At 38.1% G+C, this 21,060-nt stretch overlaps 1 protein-coding gene across 5 annotated transcripts in view; it reads right to left on the bottom strand.

Moving 5' to 3' along the window:
* The window catches only part of LOC105031116 (protein kinase C-binding protein NELL1), a 781,285-nt gene that overhangs the window by 661,260 nt on the left and 98,965 nt on the right, over positions 1-21,060 (bottom strand). For all 5 annotated transcript variants that reach the window (XR_003782803.2, XR_004576720.1, XM_029124715.2 and 2 more), the window contains one exon: positions 11,094-11,244. Coding sequence is in view for 3 of the 5 variants with exons in the window: in XM_029124715.2 (XP_028980548.1) it covers positions 11,094-11,244 (151 nt within the window). In the remaining 2 variants the exon portion in view is untranslated. The remainder of the gene's footprint in view (positions 1-11,093; positions 11,245-21,060) is intronic.

Consider the following 21,060-nt stretch of genomic DNA (forward strand, 5'->3'; position numbering starts at 1 on the left):
ATGTTTATTTTTTTAAAGAAACACATTCTTTTTATGAAGATGAAACCTTTTGGCGCACTCAGTGAGGAACTGAGGTTTTATTTTGTCATGATACTAATCACTCCGCTGGAGTTTTGATTTTATTTGACCGTAATTTTAGAGCCTCGATTCTGCATTCTTTTTCTTCTGACGAGGGTAGATGGATAATTGCTGTCATTCTTCTTGGGGATTTTTTCTTTATCTTGGTTAATGTTTATGGTTTTAATAATCACACACAAAATAGCTTATTTTTTCAGGATCGGCCTTCTAATATTCTTGATTTAAAAAATAAATACCCATCTGCTGCAGTAATAGTTGGAGGACATTTTAATGACGCTCCTGACCTATGTCTGGATAGATTTCCCCCAAAACGAGAGTCATGCAGATGTAACACTATCATTAATGATTTCTGTAGTAACCTTTCTCTTTTGGATGCTTACAGGTTTATGCATGATAAAGATTGTTCATATACTTGGTTTAGTAAAGATCTCTCAAGAAAATTGCGTATAGATTACTGGCTTACATCAGACTTTGTCTTCTTCTATTAGGTCCAGTAGTATATGTCCTGCTCCCCTCACAGATCATTCTTTTATCGATCTTATTTTATTTGATTCTGGTACTGGTTGTCACAGAAACCCTGGATATTGGAAACTAAATTGTTCTCTAATACAGATCCCCTCTTATTATTTAGGTATTAAGAACATCATTGAAGAATTTACAACAAAACCTGGTGTTTCAGTATCTTCTAATTGGGAAATGTTTAAATACGAGTGTAGAAAATTCTCTATTCGATTTAGTAAACAGTTAGCAAAGGCAAAATCTTGAAAGTATACCTCTATATTAAATGAAATTAATCAAATTTTAGGCAAGCAACAGACGAGTGAAGATGATAAAGTAAAACTGCACAACCTTAAAGAAGAATTAAATAATGTGTATGCAGAAAAGGCTAAATTCCGCATATTTTTTTAATTTAAAAAAGAAAAGAGGGACATCTAAGAAAATATCTTGTCTAATTATTGAGGGCAATTTGGTCGCAGATGAAGCTAGAGTTTCTAATTTTGTTTCCAATTTTTATTCACAGCTTTATTCTTCTTCATTTAATCCTCAGTTTGCTGATAGTTTTTTTTGAGAGAGTTCAAGCATTCACACCTATTATAAGTGATGGAAATCGGTCGTCTTGTGAGATGGATTTGACTATGGTAGAGTTGGATATGATTATCCAGAAAGCCCCCCTCAATAAAAGCCCTGGTCCAGATGGACTGCCTTTTGAATTTTATAGGACCTTTTGGCAAGACATAAAAAAATCTTGTTTTGGAAGTTTTTAAAGACTGTATAAAGAAAGGTGAATTAACTGAGTCCATGAAGCAGGGCTTGATCACTTTAATCCCAAAGCCTAACAAAGATTCTTCATATTTAGACAATTGGCGCCCAATTACTTTACTTAATTCAGATTATAAATTGTTAGCTTCCCTTTATGCAAATAGATTGAAACCATGCTTAGAAGAACTTGTCTCAGTTTCCCAATATGGCTTCATTTAAGGTAGGCATATAGCAAATAACATTCGACTTGTTTTAGATATTTTAGATTATAATAACTTGATAAACAATAGTGCAATCATTTTATTTTTAGACTTTTATAAGGCCTTTGACACGGTTTAGCATGAGTTTATGTTTGAATCTTTGCGCAAATTTGGTTTTGGCTCTTCCTTTATTAGAATAGTTCAGACTTTGTACAAGAATATTAACAGCAATGTATCTTTGATGAATGGTGTTTCTCCCCGGTTTACGATTTTCAGGGGCATCAGACAAGGGTGTCCTTTTTCTCCATTTTTGTTTTTATTAGTTACAGAGTTTCTTAATATTTTTATTACTCGCTGTGTAGATGTTCAGGGTATTGTTGTAGCTGAACACACTTTTCTAATTAGTCAATTGGCGGATGACACCTGTCTTTTTTTAAAAGATGAGAAACAGGTTCCTGTTATTTTGGAAGCTTTAAAAACATTTTCTAATGCTTCAGGACTCACTGTTAATCGTTATAAAAGTGAAATTCTACCTATTCACAGTCTTGAAAAAGGTTATATAGAAGGTATTGAGGTCAAAAATTCTGTAAGATATTTAGGCAAAAAATTTAAGGATGTCTTCAATTGCTGGCTATTTAACTATCTATGGTCGTGTCTTGATCTCTATATTATTTAAATTTTTGTGGAAAAATAAAACTGAGTATGTTAAAAGGAAGACTTTGGAGGGAGGTGTGAATGCTTTGGACTTCAGTACTCTCAATCAGGTTTTTAATATCGGCTGGATTAAACGCTGCCTGAATGATGATTCTAATTTGTTATGGTTTCACATACCTAAATTCATCTTTGAAAAATGTGGGGGGTTACGTTTTTTATTGTCTTGCGATTGTAAATGCAACAAACTTCTGTTCAAGCTTGCTAATTTTCACAAGCAAGCCTTGGAGGCCTGTAAGCTTGCCTTTTGCCACACTTTTTCCCCTCATAGGAGTATTATATGGAACAATCAGAATGTGCTGCATGGAAAAAATTCTATCTTTATTAAGGATTGGGTTGACAAAGGTGTTATTTTTATTTTGGATATGTTAAAGAAGGATGGCAGCTTTTATTCCTACAATGAATTTATCAACCTTTTTGGAGTGGTTTCCCCACCTAAAGTTTATAACTCGGTTATTAATTCTTTTTCTCCTAATCTTTTGCATATGGTTTGGTCATACTGTAGTTACAGAGTATCTGTTTGTGAAATGTCCCAATTGTCTATTGGAGGTTTGGAGCTTTCCAATGTCAAATTAAACAATGTTTGGATTAGAATTTTTTTCATTGGGAAAGTCAGATGTCATCCCAAAGCTTTTTTCAAATGGAAATTAAATTATCCTTCTCTTTCTACTGTTAACATATGGTCTGGTATTAATAAGTTTCTGTTACCTAACAAGTGGAAAAAGCTTCAATTTAAAATTCTACATAATTACTATCCCTGTAATTATTTTCTTTCTAAGTTTAAATTAGACATCTCTCTCTGCACTTTTTGTAACTCTAATCTTGAAACAATACCACATTTGTTTTTTGAATGTGACAATTCAAGGGAGTTCTGGAGGAAGGTAGCTTGGCTTATTTTTTCTGCTTATTACAAACTCTTTACTTTTGAAGTTGTGAATGTGATGTTTTTGTTTTGGGACTCCGGGTCAAGGGAGATAGATGACAGTTTAAAACTACTTACTTTATATGGCAAATGTAATCTTCATAAGTGTAAAGTAACTGATTCTAAGCCCAATTTTTTCTCTGTTGATTTAAAATTATTTTGTGACTCTCTTTGTTTATCAGCTAATAAGAAAGCTGCTAAAACCTCTTCATTGCTCCAAGAAATTATGGTTTCATTATAAATTACCTCCTGATTATTATTATTTTTTATTATTATTATTGTATTTCCAATGTACTTGTATTTTTTTTCTTTTTTTCTTTTTTTTCTTTGGATATGTAGTCTCTGTGATTGTTTTAGTAGATTATCCCCTTTATGCCTTGCTTACTTTGAGTTTTCTGTCTTACTGTTATTTTTATTTTATTTTGTGTGATTGATACTTGTATCCCCTGTGCTCTTTGTTCAATACAAAATAAAAAATAAATAGAAAAATATTTTTTTTTAAAAAAAGGTGAGTCCTTCGTTCGGGAAAATTTCCCATAGACGGCAAAGGATGCATATGTAGATCCTTCGCGCTCCTATATTACCCACAATCCTATGCGAACGGCTTTGCCACCTCGTAAAAAAAAAATGGCGGACCTAAGCAGAGTGACGGGGCAATATGCTTTTAAATGTAAGTATCTTTAGTTTAGTGTTTAACGTTACCGTACCTTTGTTAAAATGGTAGTACATAAAAATAAAGTTTAACGTTTAAATGCAAATTGCTATTGATAATTAGCTAGATACCTCACGAGCTAACGGTAGGTTAGCTAACTGAACCGAACCGGACCTGTTAGCTTGGTTGCCGTCACCGGCATTTCTTTTATAAATCACCAGATAAGTTGTACAGACGGGACAAAGGCGGGATGAAGGCGGGCCTTTTCACTGACGTAATGATGCAATGACGTGCACTTGGTAGCCTGTTCCATTGTACGTGTTCTTCGAATGCTAAGGAGGAGCCTGGCCTAGCCTCTGAAGGATCCTTCCTTGGAAGGACTAGTCCTACCAAGGAAGGATCCTTGACATTGCGTTTGTGATGTCGTTCACCCACCAGGAAACGCCTACATACATGCTTGTCACGATTACATTTAAAAAAAATACTTGTTTTTAGATGGTATATGTGCTGTATTTTATTAGCTATATATTGTATATAAAATATATAATTATAATTACAATGTAATTTTTTTAAATTGTAAATGCCCCCCATACCCCCCAGCAACATGGACTGCAGTTTGAAAATATACTTCCCAATCTAGATGAAAGTATACAATGACCATAGAATCAAGCATTTAGCATGGTCTATTAAAAAACCTGTGGGGTGGGCTGAAAAGGAAAGTCCACAAGCGAGAACCAAACTCTCAGAAGGATCATAATAGTTATTTGTGTAGAGAAATGGTCAAAAATCACTTCCTGTGTTCACTCACCTAATCAAACATTATAGGAAATGACTCAGAGCTGTTATCTTGTCAAATTAAGGTGGCACAAAAGACTAAATACAGGGTTGACAATAATTTCTCTTTGTAGATTACAAATGTTTCTTTCAAACATTTTTAACCCAATTAAACTTTATCCAGAGTAAGATCAAGCTGATCATTTTTTACACATATATTTCCCTAGGGTGCCAATAATTCTTCACAGCACTGTAGCCTATTTTATATCAGTGTTTTAAGATGTGATTACATCAGAATTTAAACCATAATATTGATTAAAGGTGAAACAGAAAAAAGAATTCCTTCCAATATACTACCCCTGACTTAAAACTAGTAGTGAAATCCCATAATGTCTGAAGTAGAAGTATTCTCTATTTTATGAGTATATTAAAATACATTGTTAATTTTATACAATTCACTAATTCCATAGAGATTCGTGATCAGTGCACTTTGTGTTCCATATTGACTGCAGTGTAGATTCTAATAGGGCTCACTGTCCATTGTTCTGCCTCCTTTCTTTCACCAGTTTCTTGTTTAATACTGCGTAAAAATACATAGCTAATAAAATACAGCACACATATCATCTAAATACATTTAATGGGATTATTTTTATTTTTTTAATGAAATCGTGACAAAGAAGTATGTAGGCGTTTCCTGATTGGTGAACGGCGACACAAACGCCGTCTTACAACAATGATGGAAGACGCCGTAAATGACGGCGCTTATGCAGCAATAACAGCGTTTTGAACGCCGACAAGAGTGATTGAAGACACCGTAAATGACGGTGCTTATGCTTGAGCATATAAATAGCAACTATCTATTTCAAATAATAATCTTGGTCCAAGAGTCTTTAATTCAGAAAATGTAAAAAGCATGTGACTTAAGGCCAAATCGTTTCAAATGATAATGAAATGTTTAAAGAGTTATTTAGTTAAATATTTCATAAATCATTAATGTATTTGAAATATGTTATACTAAAATTATATTTCCAATGGGATGCTGTTAAAACAATATTCTGTAAGGAATGGATATTATTGCTGTTGTATGTTGTTGAGTCCTTACTCATTAAAAGGAACACACTCTCTGGATTTGTACCTTGATTGAGGTCACAGACACCCAAGCTGCCTATTTACTAACTCCCAAACCCTGGACGATGTTGGCCAGTTGCACAGACCTCCGCCTCAGACCTCCGCTAAGCCAAGAGCTGGATTTTTGAATGACACTTAAAATGACACTGGTAATGTCCTCATATAAATTATTTTGATATAACAATGATATTCCATCTTGCTCTAAACAATGTCAAACTATTCAATTACCACAACTATTCCTGTGAAGTGCTATTATCACAGTGTCCATGCCAAGCTAATGGCCCAAAGCAACAGTTATGGACGATCCAGAATACAATGGAATCTACTTTTAATACCACAAACAATCCTTGTAAATATTTTACTATGAAATATAAGTACACATTTAGTGTACTTAAGGACATTGTTTCTAAATAGTAAATGTATGTATACTTTTGGCCAGGGGCACCCTGATAGTGTGACTTTGTATCCAGCACCCAAAATCAGCATATGAGAAAATTAACCACTGAAGTTGCTGGTAAACACTGCAATCCAAGTTTGACTGGATTGAGCCCATTAATCCAGCATGTTAAAATATCCCTCGGTGCAACCTGTCCTACATACAATGCTTTTTAGAAATACATGATCTGCTCACTAACTTATTTGCAATACCCGTAATTGTGTCATTATCTTGGTCTTCAGAAGACATTACCTTGTTTCTTTATTTTACCTATTACTCCATTACCATTATTCCTCTTTTTCTGTAGTGTATCCACAGTGCTGTAAAAAGGAGTTCCTGGTGTCAGTCACATCATCATATTTAACATCTTCCCCATTCTCAGGAAATACATACGCACCAGGGCTGGGGTTAATCTCATTTTAATACAGTACCTTAGTTAAATCATCAGTGTACTTCAGAAATAGACAATCTTCTTGAAACATGTTTTTGCTTTTAAATTACAGTTCCTGAACTAAATTTACTGTTATGAAACCATCATTATGCTTTATTAAACAGAAAATTGGTCAAAGTTATTTTTTTGCTCAAAGAGTAATGGGACAGGTTCAAAGTTCAAACCCATGCCTCAGCAGTACATGTGCACTGGAGTAAGTGGCCTAAACTGCAGGAGCATCTTTGGCCACACAACTTGGGGAGGTAGCCAAGGCAGATCCAGTGGAGTAACAACCCTTACACTTCTTAACCTAGTGAGCAGTGAACAGAGTCAAGTACTCTGAAACATGGGGAAGTACTTTTACCACTTTTGGTTAAAAGGTTACAGTAACCTGTGTTCTATACAAAAGCATCTTATTGTACTGCATATCTCTTGACTTTTACATAGCGGTCCGAGACAACTTTGGTATTGGTTTTGTTTGTGTTCTTTTTTTGTGTGTTATCAATCCAACAGGTACATTTACTGAGACACCCCTTCGTTAAGAATACAAGCTGTTGGCTATCACTGACCCAAAGTATCTTATAAATGTTTGCACGTTGTCTTTTTTATGATCATTTTGATGATGGCAAAAACATAACATTTTAACTTTGGTATGTATAGAAATGTTTAATGGTGAACACGTGCCATTTCCCTGCCACTAAATTACTTCAAATGTTTTTTATTCAGATTTAGAGAGAACATGTACCACCTTGCCATGAAGACCCTCTTTTCCCTTATCTGAAGATGTGCAGCAGACAGAATTAAGTCTCAGGATAAAGATGCCAAAAGGTTGTTCCTACATATCATCACATGGGACTGCTTCTATTGTGTTCAATATTCAGGGGCAATGCATAGTGAGAGCTGGCCCCTAGTTCAGGAATACTTTATTCTGGAACTGTTTACTTGACAACATTAAGAATTGTATTAACATCTCTAAACAGAATAACAACAAGACACTGCATTGACAATTTACATCATAGACCCCCCCATGCCTCTTAGTTGATTCCAATGATTTAAGTTCCAAAGCCCATAGTTGTGACTGTGTTGATTCTGTGTGGCCAATGCATCCTGCTAAAAATCTGAAGTATTTGTGTGTGTCATTAAATACACCATCATGAGATTTAAGTGAGCAGTTTAGAAAGGATTGGGGAATGGAAGAGGTTCTCTGGTTCAATGTCACTGAGCAGAAAGTTTTTGTTCACCATGCATAGGGCCAATGACTCAAACATGTACAATGGGGAGAACAAGTATTTGATACACTGCCGATTTTGCAGGTTTACAAAGCATGTAGAGGTCTGTCATTTTTATCATAACTGTGAGAGTGTCCATAACTGTGTCCACACACTCAATCAAACAGACTCCAACCTCTCTACAATGGCCAAGACCAGAGAGCTGTGTAAGGACATCAGGGATAAAATTGTAGACCTGCACAAGGCTGGGATGGGCTACAGGACAATAGGCAAGCAACTTGGTGAGAAGGCAACAACTGCAATTATTAGAAAATGTAAGAAGTTCTAGATGACGATCAATCTCCCTCGGTCTGGGGCTCTATGCAAGATCTCACCTCGCGGGGCATCAATGATCATGAGGAAGGTGAGGGATCCGCACAGAACTACACGGCAGGACCTGGTCAATGACCTGAAGAGAGCTGGGACCACAGTCTCAAAGAAAACCATTAGTAACACACAACACCGTCATGGATTAAAATCCTGCAGCGCACGCAAGGTCCCCCTGCTCAAGCCAGTGCATGTCCAGGCCCATCTGAAGTTTGCCAATGACCATCTGGATGATCCAGAGGAGGAATTGGAGAAGGTCTTGTGGTCGGATGAGACAAAAATAGAGCTTTTTGGTCTAAACTCCACTCGCCGTGTTTGGTGGAAGAAGGATGAGTATAACCCCAAGAACACCATCCCAACCGTGAAGCATGGAGGTGGAAACATCATTCTTTGGGGATGCTTTTCTGCAAAGGGGACAGGACGACTGCACCATATTGAGGGGAGGATGGATGGGGCCATGTATCGCAAGATCTTGGCCAACAACTTCCTTCCCTCAGTAAGAGCATTGAAGATGGGTTGTGGCTGGGTCTTCCAGCATGACAACGACTCGAAACACACAGCCATGGCAACTAAGGAGTGGCTCCGTGAGAAGCATCTCAAGGTCCTGGAGTGGCTTAGCCAGTCTCCAGACCTGAACACAATATAAAATCTTTGGAAGGAGCTGAAAGTCTGTATTTCCCAGCAACAGCCCCAAAACCTGAAGGATCTGGAGAAGGTCTCTATGGAGGAGTGGGCCAAAATCCCTGCTGCAGTGTGTGCAAACCTGGTCAAGAACTACAGGAAACGTATGATCTCTGTAATTCCAAACTAAGGTTTCTGTACCAAATATTAAGTTCTGCTTTTCTGATGTATCAAATACTTATGTAATGCAAATGAATTACTTAAAAGTCATACAATGTGATTTTCGGGATTTTTGTTTTAGATTCTGTCTCTTACATGAAGAGTAGCTATGATAAAAATTACAGACTTCTACATGCTTTGTAAGTGTCAAAACCTGCAAAATCGGTAGTGTATCAAATACTTGTTCTCTCCACTGTATGTATCACACTGTTTTTCAATAGGAGATTCAGCATTCTTGTGTAGGCTAATTCATGAAATGTGCGTGGTGGTTCTTGAAGCACTGACTCCAGCTGCAGTCCACTCTTTGTGAATCTCGCCCACATTTTTGAATGGGTTTTGTTTCACAATCCTCTCCAGGGTGCGGTTATCCCTATTGATTGTACACTTTTTTCTACCACATTTTCCTTCCCTTCGCCTCTCTATTAATGTGCTTGGACACAGAGCTCTGTGAACAGCCAGCTTCTTTAGTTTTGTGTAAGGTGTCAATAGTCAATGGTCGTATTTTGGACAGCTGTCAAATCAGCAGTCTTCCCCATGATTGTGTTGCATACAGAACTAGACTGAGAGACCATTTAAAGGCCTTTGCAGGTGTTTTGGGTTAATCAGCTGATTAGAGTGTGGCACCAGGTGTCTTTAATATTGAACCTTTTCACAATAATCTAATTTTCTGAGATACTGATTTTTGGGGTTTTCATTAGTTGTCAGTTATAATCATCAAAATTAAAAGAAAAAAACACTTGAAATATATTAGTCTGTGTGGAATGAATGTATACATTATACAAGTTTCACTTTTTGAATGCAATTACTGAAACTTTTTGATGATATTCTAATTTTATGACCAGCACCTGTAGTTAAATGACCCAGTAGATGAACTGATGCTCTGGATGGATGGTGATGTGGCAGAGGAGAATATGTATGCTAATAGGGCCGATTCGTATGCTAATGACGAGAAACAGCGTTCTGCTCTGTCTGTTAGTGTTAGTCTGAAATGCTTGGCGGTTCTAGTGTTAATTAGAATTCCGTATTAATTAAACACTTTGGGATGGTATATTCACTTTTCTGCAGTACAAAAACCTTGTAGTATAATTCAAAATCGACATTTGAGTTACAGTTTTTTTATTTAAATCTTCTTAACTATGCATGGAAATCAAAAAAAAAAATTCTAGCAACAACAACAACAAATTCAAAAGCTTGAGTTATTTTATTTTAAAATATAACTCTAGTTGCACATATTGTAGATGTTAAAGACTTGGCCCAAAAACATTCACAGCTGTACATTCTAGGGTCAGTAAGGGTATTCATAGCGCTATATTGAAACTAAATATAGTTTGCTATTGTGTTATGTTCTGGAATGGTGGGCAGACAGTAACGGTGGGTGATGGTTTCAAGTTTGATGCTTTTCATGGGAGAGAGTTGATATTATTCTGTTTTTTTAACCATCACCTAACATTCTAACCCTTACCTCAATACTCTGCTGCCTTACCTTAATCTAACCCTAAAACCTGTACTGTGATGCATAGCCTTAATCCTAAATCAACCTTAACCATAAACTTTAAATGTCATTCATAATGAGACATAATGAGTGTAATTGCGTTTTACACAATAGTTGTATGCTAACGTAATTATTGAGATGCAGGGTTTAAAACTAAATTTAAAAATGTAACCTTAACCCTAGCCCCAGAAACTTAACAAATAACCTTCAATCTAAACCTAGCCTTAACTCCTAATCCCTAACCCCAATTCTAAACCCAATTGAAAATGTGCACTAGTATGATAGGAAAACCAGAGGACAACTATTTTTTCTGAGTCAATCATGCTAAATGAAAAGCAGGCATTCCTTAAGCTTATAAATATGCTACTCCTTTCCTTGCATTACTCGCATAAGCAGTGTAATCTGAAATTGATCTTTTGAACAGGCTGATCGAAAAAATGCTAAGGGTATAAAAGCGACAAGAAATCATCTGTGGGCTCAATTCAAACAGGGTCCATTCAGAGTCATGGCTGGGAACGTAAGTTGGAGATAGTGTTGGCAAATAGTGCCTGCTGAAAAATAAAAAGATGTATTACCTGTGTTCAGATTCATGAATGGAAAAGATGACTCCCGACGTGGAGGACTTCTGCTGGATGGAGGCCAGGAAGGTGAATTCACTTTTACTTCTAAAAAGCTGCACCACCTTTTCATTGATGTGGTCTGGTGCATGGACTGCTCTACCTGCATCTGCAGGATTACAGAGAGAGATAAAGATTAGAGAACAGTGTATTGGGAACTTCCATAGTCAACAAGTGGATGTCCTGTCTGTACATGGTACTATGTTTAACCACTGTGCATAAAGGCCATTTAGGATACACACAGACGATGTCTGATGTGCCGCCTAAAACTGCAGACTTCAAACACCAGTAAGGTTCTGGGTTTTAGTAACTTATTTAATGACACAGAAAGCCAAGCATCTGTATGTATTTCTCAACATACATTATTGAACAATTTCCATTTTCTGAATTAAGCAATTAATATGCATTAAGTATGAATGTGTCATCCCATCTGTATGACGCACACATTTTTGTAACATTTGGATGATGTCTTCACAGACAAACTCAAACTTGTTCTGCAACTACACAACCATCAGCTCAATCAGATCAGCAATCAGTCCTTATTCATGTGTAAAAGAGGTCACCTTTGGGTTGTTATTTGCAAGCATGGACAAGGCAAGGGTAAAGGAAGAAGGTTTCAGATGCGTGGTGGTGGAGTAGCTCAATGTTGAACAGAACTATAGTTTTAGAGAAAATTTGTGTCATTACTATTGACCATGTTGTCAATCCTGAGAAAGGCTGTGTAACAGGTCCATCCCAATTTCAGCAGAAAAACTGTGGCATCAATAGCAAGAATATAAAAACAATGACGATACAGTTGGTAAGCTACAATACTATATACAGGTGCTGGTCATAAAATTAGAATATCATCAAAAAGTTGATTTATTTCAGTAATTCCATTCAAAAAGTGAAACTTGTATAATGTATACATTAATTCCACACAGACTGATATATTTCAATTGTTTATTTATTTTAATTTTGATGATTATAACTGACAACTAACGAAAACCCCAAATTCAGTATCTCAGAAAATGTGAATATTGTGAAAAGGTTCAATATTGAAGACACCTGGTGCCACACTCTAATCAGCTAATTAACCCAAAACACCTGCAAATGCCTTTAAATGGTCCCTCAGTCTAGTTCTGTAGGCAACACAATCATGGGGAAGACTGCTGACTTGCTGTCCAAAATACGACCATTGACACCTTGCACAAGGAGGGCAAGACACAAAAGGTCATAGCTAAAGAAGCTAGCTGTTCACAGAGCTTGGTGTCCAAGCACATTAATAGAGAGGCGAAGGGAAGGAAAAGATGTGGTAGAAAAGTGTACAAGCAATAGGGATAACCGCACCCTGGAGAGGATTGTGAAACAAAACCCATTCAAAAATGTGGGCGAGATTCACAAAGAGTGGACTGCAGAGTCAGTGCTTCAAGAACCACAACGCACAGACGTATGCAAGACATGGCTTTCAGCTGTCGCATTCCTTGTGTCAAGCCACTCTTGAACAAGACACGGCGTCAGAAGCGTCTTGCCTGGGCTAAAGACAAAAAGGACTGGACTGCTGCTGAGTTCTGTTCTCTGATGAAAGTACATTTTGTATTTCCTTTGGAAATCAAGGTCCCAGAGTCTGGAGGAAGAAAGGAGAGGCACAGAATCCACGTTGCTTGAAGTCCAGTGTAAAGTTTCCACAGTCAGTGATGGTTTGGGGTGCCATGTCATCTGCTGGTGTTGGTCCACTGTGTTTTCTGAGGTCCAAGGTCAACGCAGCCGTCTACCAGGAAGTTTTAGAGCACTTCATGCTGCTGACCAACTTTATGGAGATGCAGATTTCATTTTCCAACAGGACTTGGCACTTGCACACAGTGCCAAAGCTACCAGTACCTGGTTTAAGGACCAAGGTATCCCTGTTCTTAATTGACCAGCAAACTCGCCTGACCTTAACCCTATAGAAAATCTATGGGGTATTGTGAAGAGGAAGTTGCAATACGCCAGATCCAACAATGCAGTAGAGCTGAAGGCCACTATCAGAGCAACCTGGGCTCTCATAACACCTGAGCAGTGCCACAGACTGATCGAGTCCATGCCACGCCGCATTGCTGCAATAATTCAGATAAAAGGAGCCCCAACTAAATATTGAGTGCTGTACATGCTCATACTTTTCTTGTTCATACTTTTCAGTTGGCCAACATTTCTAAAAATTCTTTTTTTGTATTTGTCTTAAGTAATATTCAAACTTTCTGAGGTACTGAATTTGGGATTTTCATTAGTTGTCAGTTATAATCATCACAATTAAAAGAAATAAACATTTGAAATATATCAGTCTGTGTTTAATGAATGAATATAATATACAAGTTTCACTTTTTGAATGGACTTACTGAAATAAAACTAATTTTATGACCAGTACCTGTAGAGTACAACATCTGTGTAACTAAATTCTGTTTACTAAGCCTTGTGTGTTCTATTCTCTGGATAAAACACACAAAGCATTTGTAAAAAAAAAAAAATGGAAAAGAGTTAAAAGAAAAAACTGCTAATATTTGCTTTCTTTTCTTGGGACATAGTGTAATAGTTGATTGGCATAACGTTTCATGAGATGACAAGTTGTATCTTTTAAATCAAGTACTTGATTGTGTCATGTATTTACTGTTTTTAGTGTCTTCTTGACAACATCTTTTTTTGTTTGGACCAGTGTGTTGACATGAAAACATCCTGTGTGGACAAATGTTCTCAAACAATCAAAAACAAATTTAAACATATATATACAGTTGGGAGAACAAGAATTTGATACACTGCCGATTTTGCAGGTTTTCCCACTTACAAAGCATGTAGAAGTCTGTAAATTTTATCATAGGTACTCTTCAAATGTGAGTGACGGAATCTAAAACAAAAATCCCGAAAATCACATTGTATGACTTTTAAGTAATTCCTTTGCATTACATGAGTATTTTGATCAGAAAAGCAGAACTTAATATTTTGTACAGAAACCTTAGTTTGGAATTACAGAGATAATTTGTTTCCTGTAGTTCTTGACCAGGTTGGCCCACTCCTCCATACAGACCTTCTCCAGATCCTTCAGGTTTCGGGCTGTTGCTGGGCAATACAGACTTTCAGCTCCCTCCAAAGATTTTCTATTGGGTTCAGGTCTGGAGAGTGGCTAAGGCACTCTAGGACCTTGAGATGCTTCTCACTGAGCCACTCCTTAGTTGCCCTGGCTGTGTGTTTCGGGTCGTTGTCATGCTGGAAGACCCAGCCACAACCCATCTTCAATGCTCTTACTGAGGGAAGGAAGTTGTTGGCCAAGATCTTGCGATACATGGCCCCATCCATCCTCCCCTTAATACGGTGCAGTCGTCCTGTCCCCTTTGCAGAAAAGCATCCCCAAAGAATGATGTTTCCACCTCCATCTTTCACGGTTGGGATGGTGTTCTTGAGGTTGTACCCATACTTCTTCTTCCTCAAAACATGGCAAGTGGAGTTTAGACCAAAAAGCTCTATTTTTGTATCATGAGTCCAAATGACCTTCTCCCATTCCTCCTCTGGATCATCCAGATGGTCATTGGCAAACTTCAGACGCGCCTGGACATGCGCTGGCTTGAGCAGGGGGACCTTGCGTGTGCTGCAGGATTATAATCCATGACGGCATAGTGTGTTACTAATCGTTTTCTTTGAGACTGTGGTCCCAGCTCTCTTCAGGTCATTGACCAGGTCCTGCCGTGTAGTTCTGGGCTGATCCCTCACCTTCCTCATGATCATTGATGCCCCACGAGGTGAGATCTTGCATAGAGCCCCAGACCGAGGGAGATTGACCGTCATCTTGAACTTCTTCTATTTTCTAATGATTGTGCCAACAGTTGTTGCCTTCTCACCAAGCTGCTTGCCTATAGTCCTATAGCCCATCCCAGCCTTGTGCAGGTCTAAAATTTTATCCCTGATGTCCTTACACAGCTCTCTGGTCTTGGCCATTGTGGAGAGCTTGGAGTCTGTTTGATTGTGTGGACAGGTGTCTTTTATACAGGTAACGAGTTCAAACAGGTGCAGTTAATACAGGTAATGAGTGGAGAACAGGAGGGCTTCTTAAAGAAAAACATACAGGTCTGTGAGAGCCGGAATTCTTACTGGTTGATTCTGATAAAATAACAGTTCAGGTTCTATTAGATCTCAGTGCAGCATTTGACACTGTAGATCATAGAACACTTATAGATAGGCAGGAAAATTGGGTAGGACTCTCCGGGACAGTCCTTGATTGGTTCAGATCTTATCTAGATGGCCGGAGTTACTTTTCCACCATTGGTAATCATGAAAGAAATAGGGTGGCTGTGACATGGAGAGTTCCACAGGGATCAGTTCTCGGATCGCTTCTGTTCAATCTCTATATGCTACCTCTGGGACAAATTCTACAAAACAACAAAATTAACTACCCAGCTATGACGATGATACTCAAATATATATGGCTCTAAAACCATATGACAACAGCTCAATATACTCTGGGTCACTGTATAGAGCACATAAATACCTGGATAAACCAAAATTGTCTACAATTAAACAAAGATAAAACTGAAATGATTGTGTTTGGCAACAAAAATAAAATAACAAGTATTGGTAAAGAGCTGGATTCTCAGGCCCTTAAAACCAGGGATCAAGTGCGTAATCTTGGTGTTCAGACCTCACATCTAACAGTCATATCAAAGCGGTCAACAAAACAGCGTTCGATCATCTAAAAAATATAGCCAGAATCAAAGGCTTTGTGTCCCAAAAAGACCAAGAGAAGCTCATCCATGCATTTATCTCTTGTAGGGTTGACTACTGTAGTGGCCTCTTAACTGGACCGAAAAAGACTGTAAAACAACTGCAGCTCATTCAGAATGCTGCTGCTAGAATGTTAACCAGGACCAAGAGAACAGAGCACATCACTCCGGTTCTTAAATCTTTGCATTGGCTTCCAGTCTGTTACAGAATAAATTTCAAAGTGGTGCTTTTAGTTTATAAATCTCTGAATGGTTTAGGACCCGAATACATTTCTGATATGTTTGCAGAATATAAACCGAGCAGGGCTCTTAGATCCATGAACACAGGTCAGCTAGAAGAGCCCAGAGTCCAAACTAAACATGGAGAAGCTGCGTTTAGCACTTATGCTGTACAAAACTGGAATAAACTACCAGAAAATCTTAGACGTGCCCCAAACATATCCATTTTTAAATCCAGGTTAAAAACACTTCTCTTCTCACGTGCCTATGAGTAAATAGACTCTAAATAGTTTTCCATTTGTTTAGAATTCTGACAACAGAACAATGTAATACACTCACCTCATGCCAACGTGCCACCATTCAGCTCATTGCTCACTATTCTGACTAAATGCTTTGGATTTCAAAGGTAGCCTTGCTTTAGGGTTTCAAATAATTATGAATGAAAAATTATAGGCCCATCAATGGACTGAATCAAAGAATGTTGAGCTGTAGCAACCATTACATGGCCTTGGAATGCTGCTGCATAATGAATTTGGCCCAAGACATACTGATGATTATCTCGTTTGAATGACTTAGTATTTTATTTGAATGACTTAATATCTTGTTTGAATGACTTGGCAAAAAAACAATTATTAGGGGAAAAAACTCTGCTCACAATAATGGGCCCTCATTTCAGGGTGATTGCGGTTGATTGGTGTCTCTTTGGTTGATGCTTGAAAATGTGGGTGGATTTACTTCCTGCCTGTTGGGCCCTGTCCGGATCCTTCCCTGGATAGGTCTACAATTTTTATCCCTGTCCTTACACAGCTTTCTGGTCTTGGCCATTGTGGAAAGTTGGAGTCTGTTTGATTGAGTGTGTGGACAGGTGTCTTTTATACAGGTAACGAGTTCAAACAGGTGCAGTTAATACAGGTAATGAGTGAAGAACAGGAGGGCTTCTTAAAGAAAAACGTCTGTGAGAGCCAGAATTCTTACTGGTTGGTAGATGATCAAATACTTACGTCATGCAGTAAAATGCAAATTAACTCTAAAGTTTTGGAATGCTATTACCTCCTGCCATTTCTGTCTGGACTACCAACATTAGACACTTAATATTACACATTTTAAGTGGGAAATCATTGCTATTTGGAAGATTCTAACCCCGTTCCTATGAATTCACTTTGCTCTTCTCTGTTGTTTAAATCCCTGGTAGAAATAAGGTCTGAAAGGAGAATGTTAGGGTGAATGTTGCTTGTTAAATAACTTGTCTTCTGTTCTGCGGCCAGTATATGGAATCTTTAAAAGACTCTGAAAGCCTCATTCTCTATCCAAGCCAAACTTGTATCATCCTCTCCCTGAAGAGCTAACCTCTTTTCTACTGCTCCAGGCAAGCCTACCGTGGAGGGCTACTGTGGAGGGGTAATAGCTGGATGATGGGACTAGAAGTGCATTAGGGCTCTGGTTGGAGCTTGAGAAGATGCTGGGGATAGAGAAGTGATGGGAAAGTGGCCAGGGACAGGGACATGTGTGGCTGGGGTGGATAATTGTACTAGAGCTGCGGAGGGAGTTAGGAAAAGAATCTGGGAAAGGGAATAGTGAAGGAGCTGTCTGAAAACTGGGAAGCTATGCGTTGTGTCTAGTGAAGGTGCTGGCGCAGGACGTCGGGATGGGACTAGGTTGAGGGAAGGGCTTAGGCCAAGGCTGCCTAGGGATAGGCGTGGAGCAAGATTAGATATTTACAATACAGGGGCAGAGGCTTGCAGTGTGGCAGAGATTGAGGCTGGAGGTGAAGACATACAGGGCTAGGATTCAGACAAGAGTAATTCATGTGATATACGTTTGGCTGTACAAATTGTTTCAATCCATGCCCAAAAATCATATACTGTATACAATTAATACATTTCAGGGCTTTCAAAACAAAATAAATCTTTATTTTTGCAGTAATTCACATGTCCATGAATAAGAACAGTACAGGTACAAATGGTTGCGCCTAACCATGATCATTTAAAAGTTACACCTAGGGCTACAGTGCACTCCATAAGTATAGCAAATGTTTTTTAGGGATCTATATGCCTATCCGCACCTATCCTTGGGCTGAATATGTGGCTGACATCGGGATTACGTTTATTGACATTATTATTAAGATCGCATTAGACCTGATGGGCTTCATCCAAAAATCATGGGATGCCGGCTGCTTGGTGTCAACATACGTCACGCTCTTGGAATGCCATTTCCAAACAAGATAAGCATGAAGGACAGTACTCATAGGCGGAGTATCCACACCCTCTCCTGACTCTCTAACTAAAATCTCCCTAAAAACTCCCATCTACCCTTTCCTCCTCCATCGCTTCGGGTCCCTGCTATTATGAAAATAGCAATGCCGACTGTTTTGAGTACTAGCTAGGACCCGGTATCTCTATTCCTGTGTTTATTAGAAATAGAAGGAATCGAGTGCATACAATTTATATAGGAAGTAAATCTAGGGTATAATGTGTCAGAATGATGATTTACATTTTTCAGGTGCTGTCTTGTTAAAAATAGTAGTACTACAATCTTCTGTTAGCCACATTTTCAGTGAGAAACATAAAATCTAGGTTGTAGGATATAATGTAATTTACCAAGAATGATTGGTTGGCAAGAGATTTTGATATAAAAGCCAGATTAATATATGTAATAGGGGTAATTGCACTAGTAGGTTGGCGTGTTACAGTTAACAGATTAGACAGGTTTCCTATATAAGTAGTAAATGTAGGGTGTAATGTGTCAGGATGGTGATTTATGACCCTGTCGGGCGGGACTTCTGGAGTGACGTATGCATGTCCGGTGACTTTGTAATTTATAATTGCATTGATGTGTCCATGTTTGACGTTTTACAATGCCTGATGAGCAAACCAGACTAGTGTTATAACAGGTGTGTTATGTTTGATGATTAACAAATGGGCCTTAGGGTTCCGGAATGATAAATTCCCAGGCAATAAATAAGTGTTGTGTCAGCGGTAAGATGTTTGGTGTTCAACAAAAGGGTGCCAGGGTTCCACTGCCATGTGGTACAACATATGTAAACTTCCATGTTTTACAATGTGCGTGTAGCATCGTGTTTTTCCACAAGCACAGAATTGCATGCGGGGGACATGCTTTTTGTGAGATATAAAGAAGGGCCCGGGTCTTACGATTTGGAGAGTTTCAGCCCATTTTTTCATTTTAACAAGAGATGGGCCTTAAGATCACATCTGCCCTGTAGTAATGGTCCCTTAATAAACACTATTACAAACTGTAGTATATGCAGCCCATATTTCACGGTTTGTAGTCCAACACAGCACTACAGTAAACAAACATTGCATGAGCAATGCTATTATTTTGAAGGAACAGCCAACCACACATTACGCATAACTAATGAGAATGGCATTTCTACCAGACAGGAAGTATCAATATATTTGTTTGTCAAACGTCAACAATCATCAGAACTAAATAGTTAAGTTTTATCCAGAATTGTTATCATTGATGCGTGTATAGTTCTAACACAATTTTTATCTAACATGAAGAACACTGACATGTAACCAATGACAAAGTTAAGAGGCGTGACCTGCTGGAGGTGCCCTGGCTGTGATGTAAAGACAGTATTTAACCCTGCATCATCCACAGATGTCAGCTGTTGTTTCAAGCGTGGAGTACATCGTTTCTGTTGTAAGTACAAGTAATTTTATTTGAAGTCATTGATTTGAGTTGTGTTGCAATTACAAACGCTAACAAACAACACATTTTACGATTGCGAAATCCATGCATTTTTAGCTGTCTTTCATATTGCCTGTTTAAATCTCCGGTTTAGGTTGAGCGGAATTAAACACCAGCTGTGTTTTGTAAACACATTTTAGGGCCTTCAAATATTGGTAAGTAGACTTTTGATATTATTGGTAATCAGCTTTATTTACCTGTACACGCTTGTTAATCCTCTTTGTATTTAGACCAAGTGACCAGCATCTGTGTCAGTTGGACTGGGCAATTGTGATCTTACACAACCTGAGCAGATACTTTTTGTGTACGTTTAATTATTTACAGAAATGTTTTGTCTTGTACTAAAGTGTTATTAACAATTACGACAATATGCATACAGCTGAACCTTGGTACTCCATTTACCAACTAACGGACTGAGGACAGCCCGGTGATGATACAAAGTACATTACCATAATGGATTCAGTTACGGACACCCTACCATGTGGCTGCACAGCGTGAGGGGATTTGAGGGGATTTTGTTTCATTGTTTTCTTTCAGGCTTTAAAGCCGAAGGTAATACCGTCAACTCATCAAAACTGTGACGTATGTGTGTTTGAGTTAGAATATTTTAACCTGAAAAGTGGATTGTTATTTACACGTTAAGCTGGAAAAATGGCAAAAGATAATGCAAACAACAGACCAGACACGGAACAGCCAACAACCTCTACACATAATCAACCGACCACACCCCAAAATACAAATGAACCAACCATTACTTTGTTACACAGCGATGCACACAATAATCCTCAGATACAAGGCTTGTTAACCGAGCTTAGTAGCCCCCATTTTTCACACGATCTAGTTGATTCTCCTTTGAGCTCTCTGATGCAACTCAGTGCAGTGATGGCGATGTTAGAGTTATACAACGTAATGCGTTTGACAATGTTAAATTACGACAGTTGATACATTTACAAAATACTGGTGAAGTTGGTGATTTTGGCACATTCTATGCCAGTATTATGGCGCCCTTGGATACTTTGATTGTTAGAGCTTCAGACTTTGTACATGTCGGTGATTGTCTGCAGATTGAGTTGATTCGTGAATCTCTGATAGACCCCGTACATGTGACCATGAGAGCAGATGAATATAATGAACGCATGTTTGGTTATATTTACTTGAAAGTGTTATGCAGAGTAATGCTGAGATTATGATTGATGAATCACGAGAGCTGGTGGTACAAATTGTCAAAAACGCGAGGGTGGTGCCCCACAACGTAACACTGTTGATAGAGC

Source organism: Esox lucius, chromosome 2, assembly GCF_011004845.1.
Source record: "Esox lucius isolate fEsoLuc1 chromosome 2, fEsoLuc1.pri, whole genome shotgun sequence".
Taxonomy (NCBI): domain Eukaryota; kingdom Metazoa; phylum Chordata; class Actinopteri; order Esociformes; family Esocidae; genus Esox; species Esox lucius.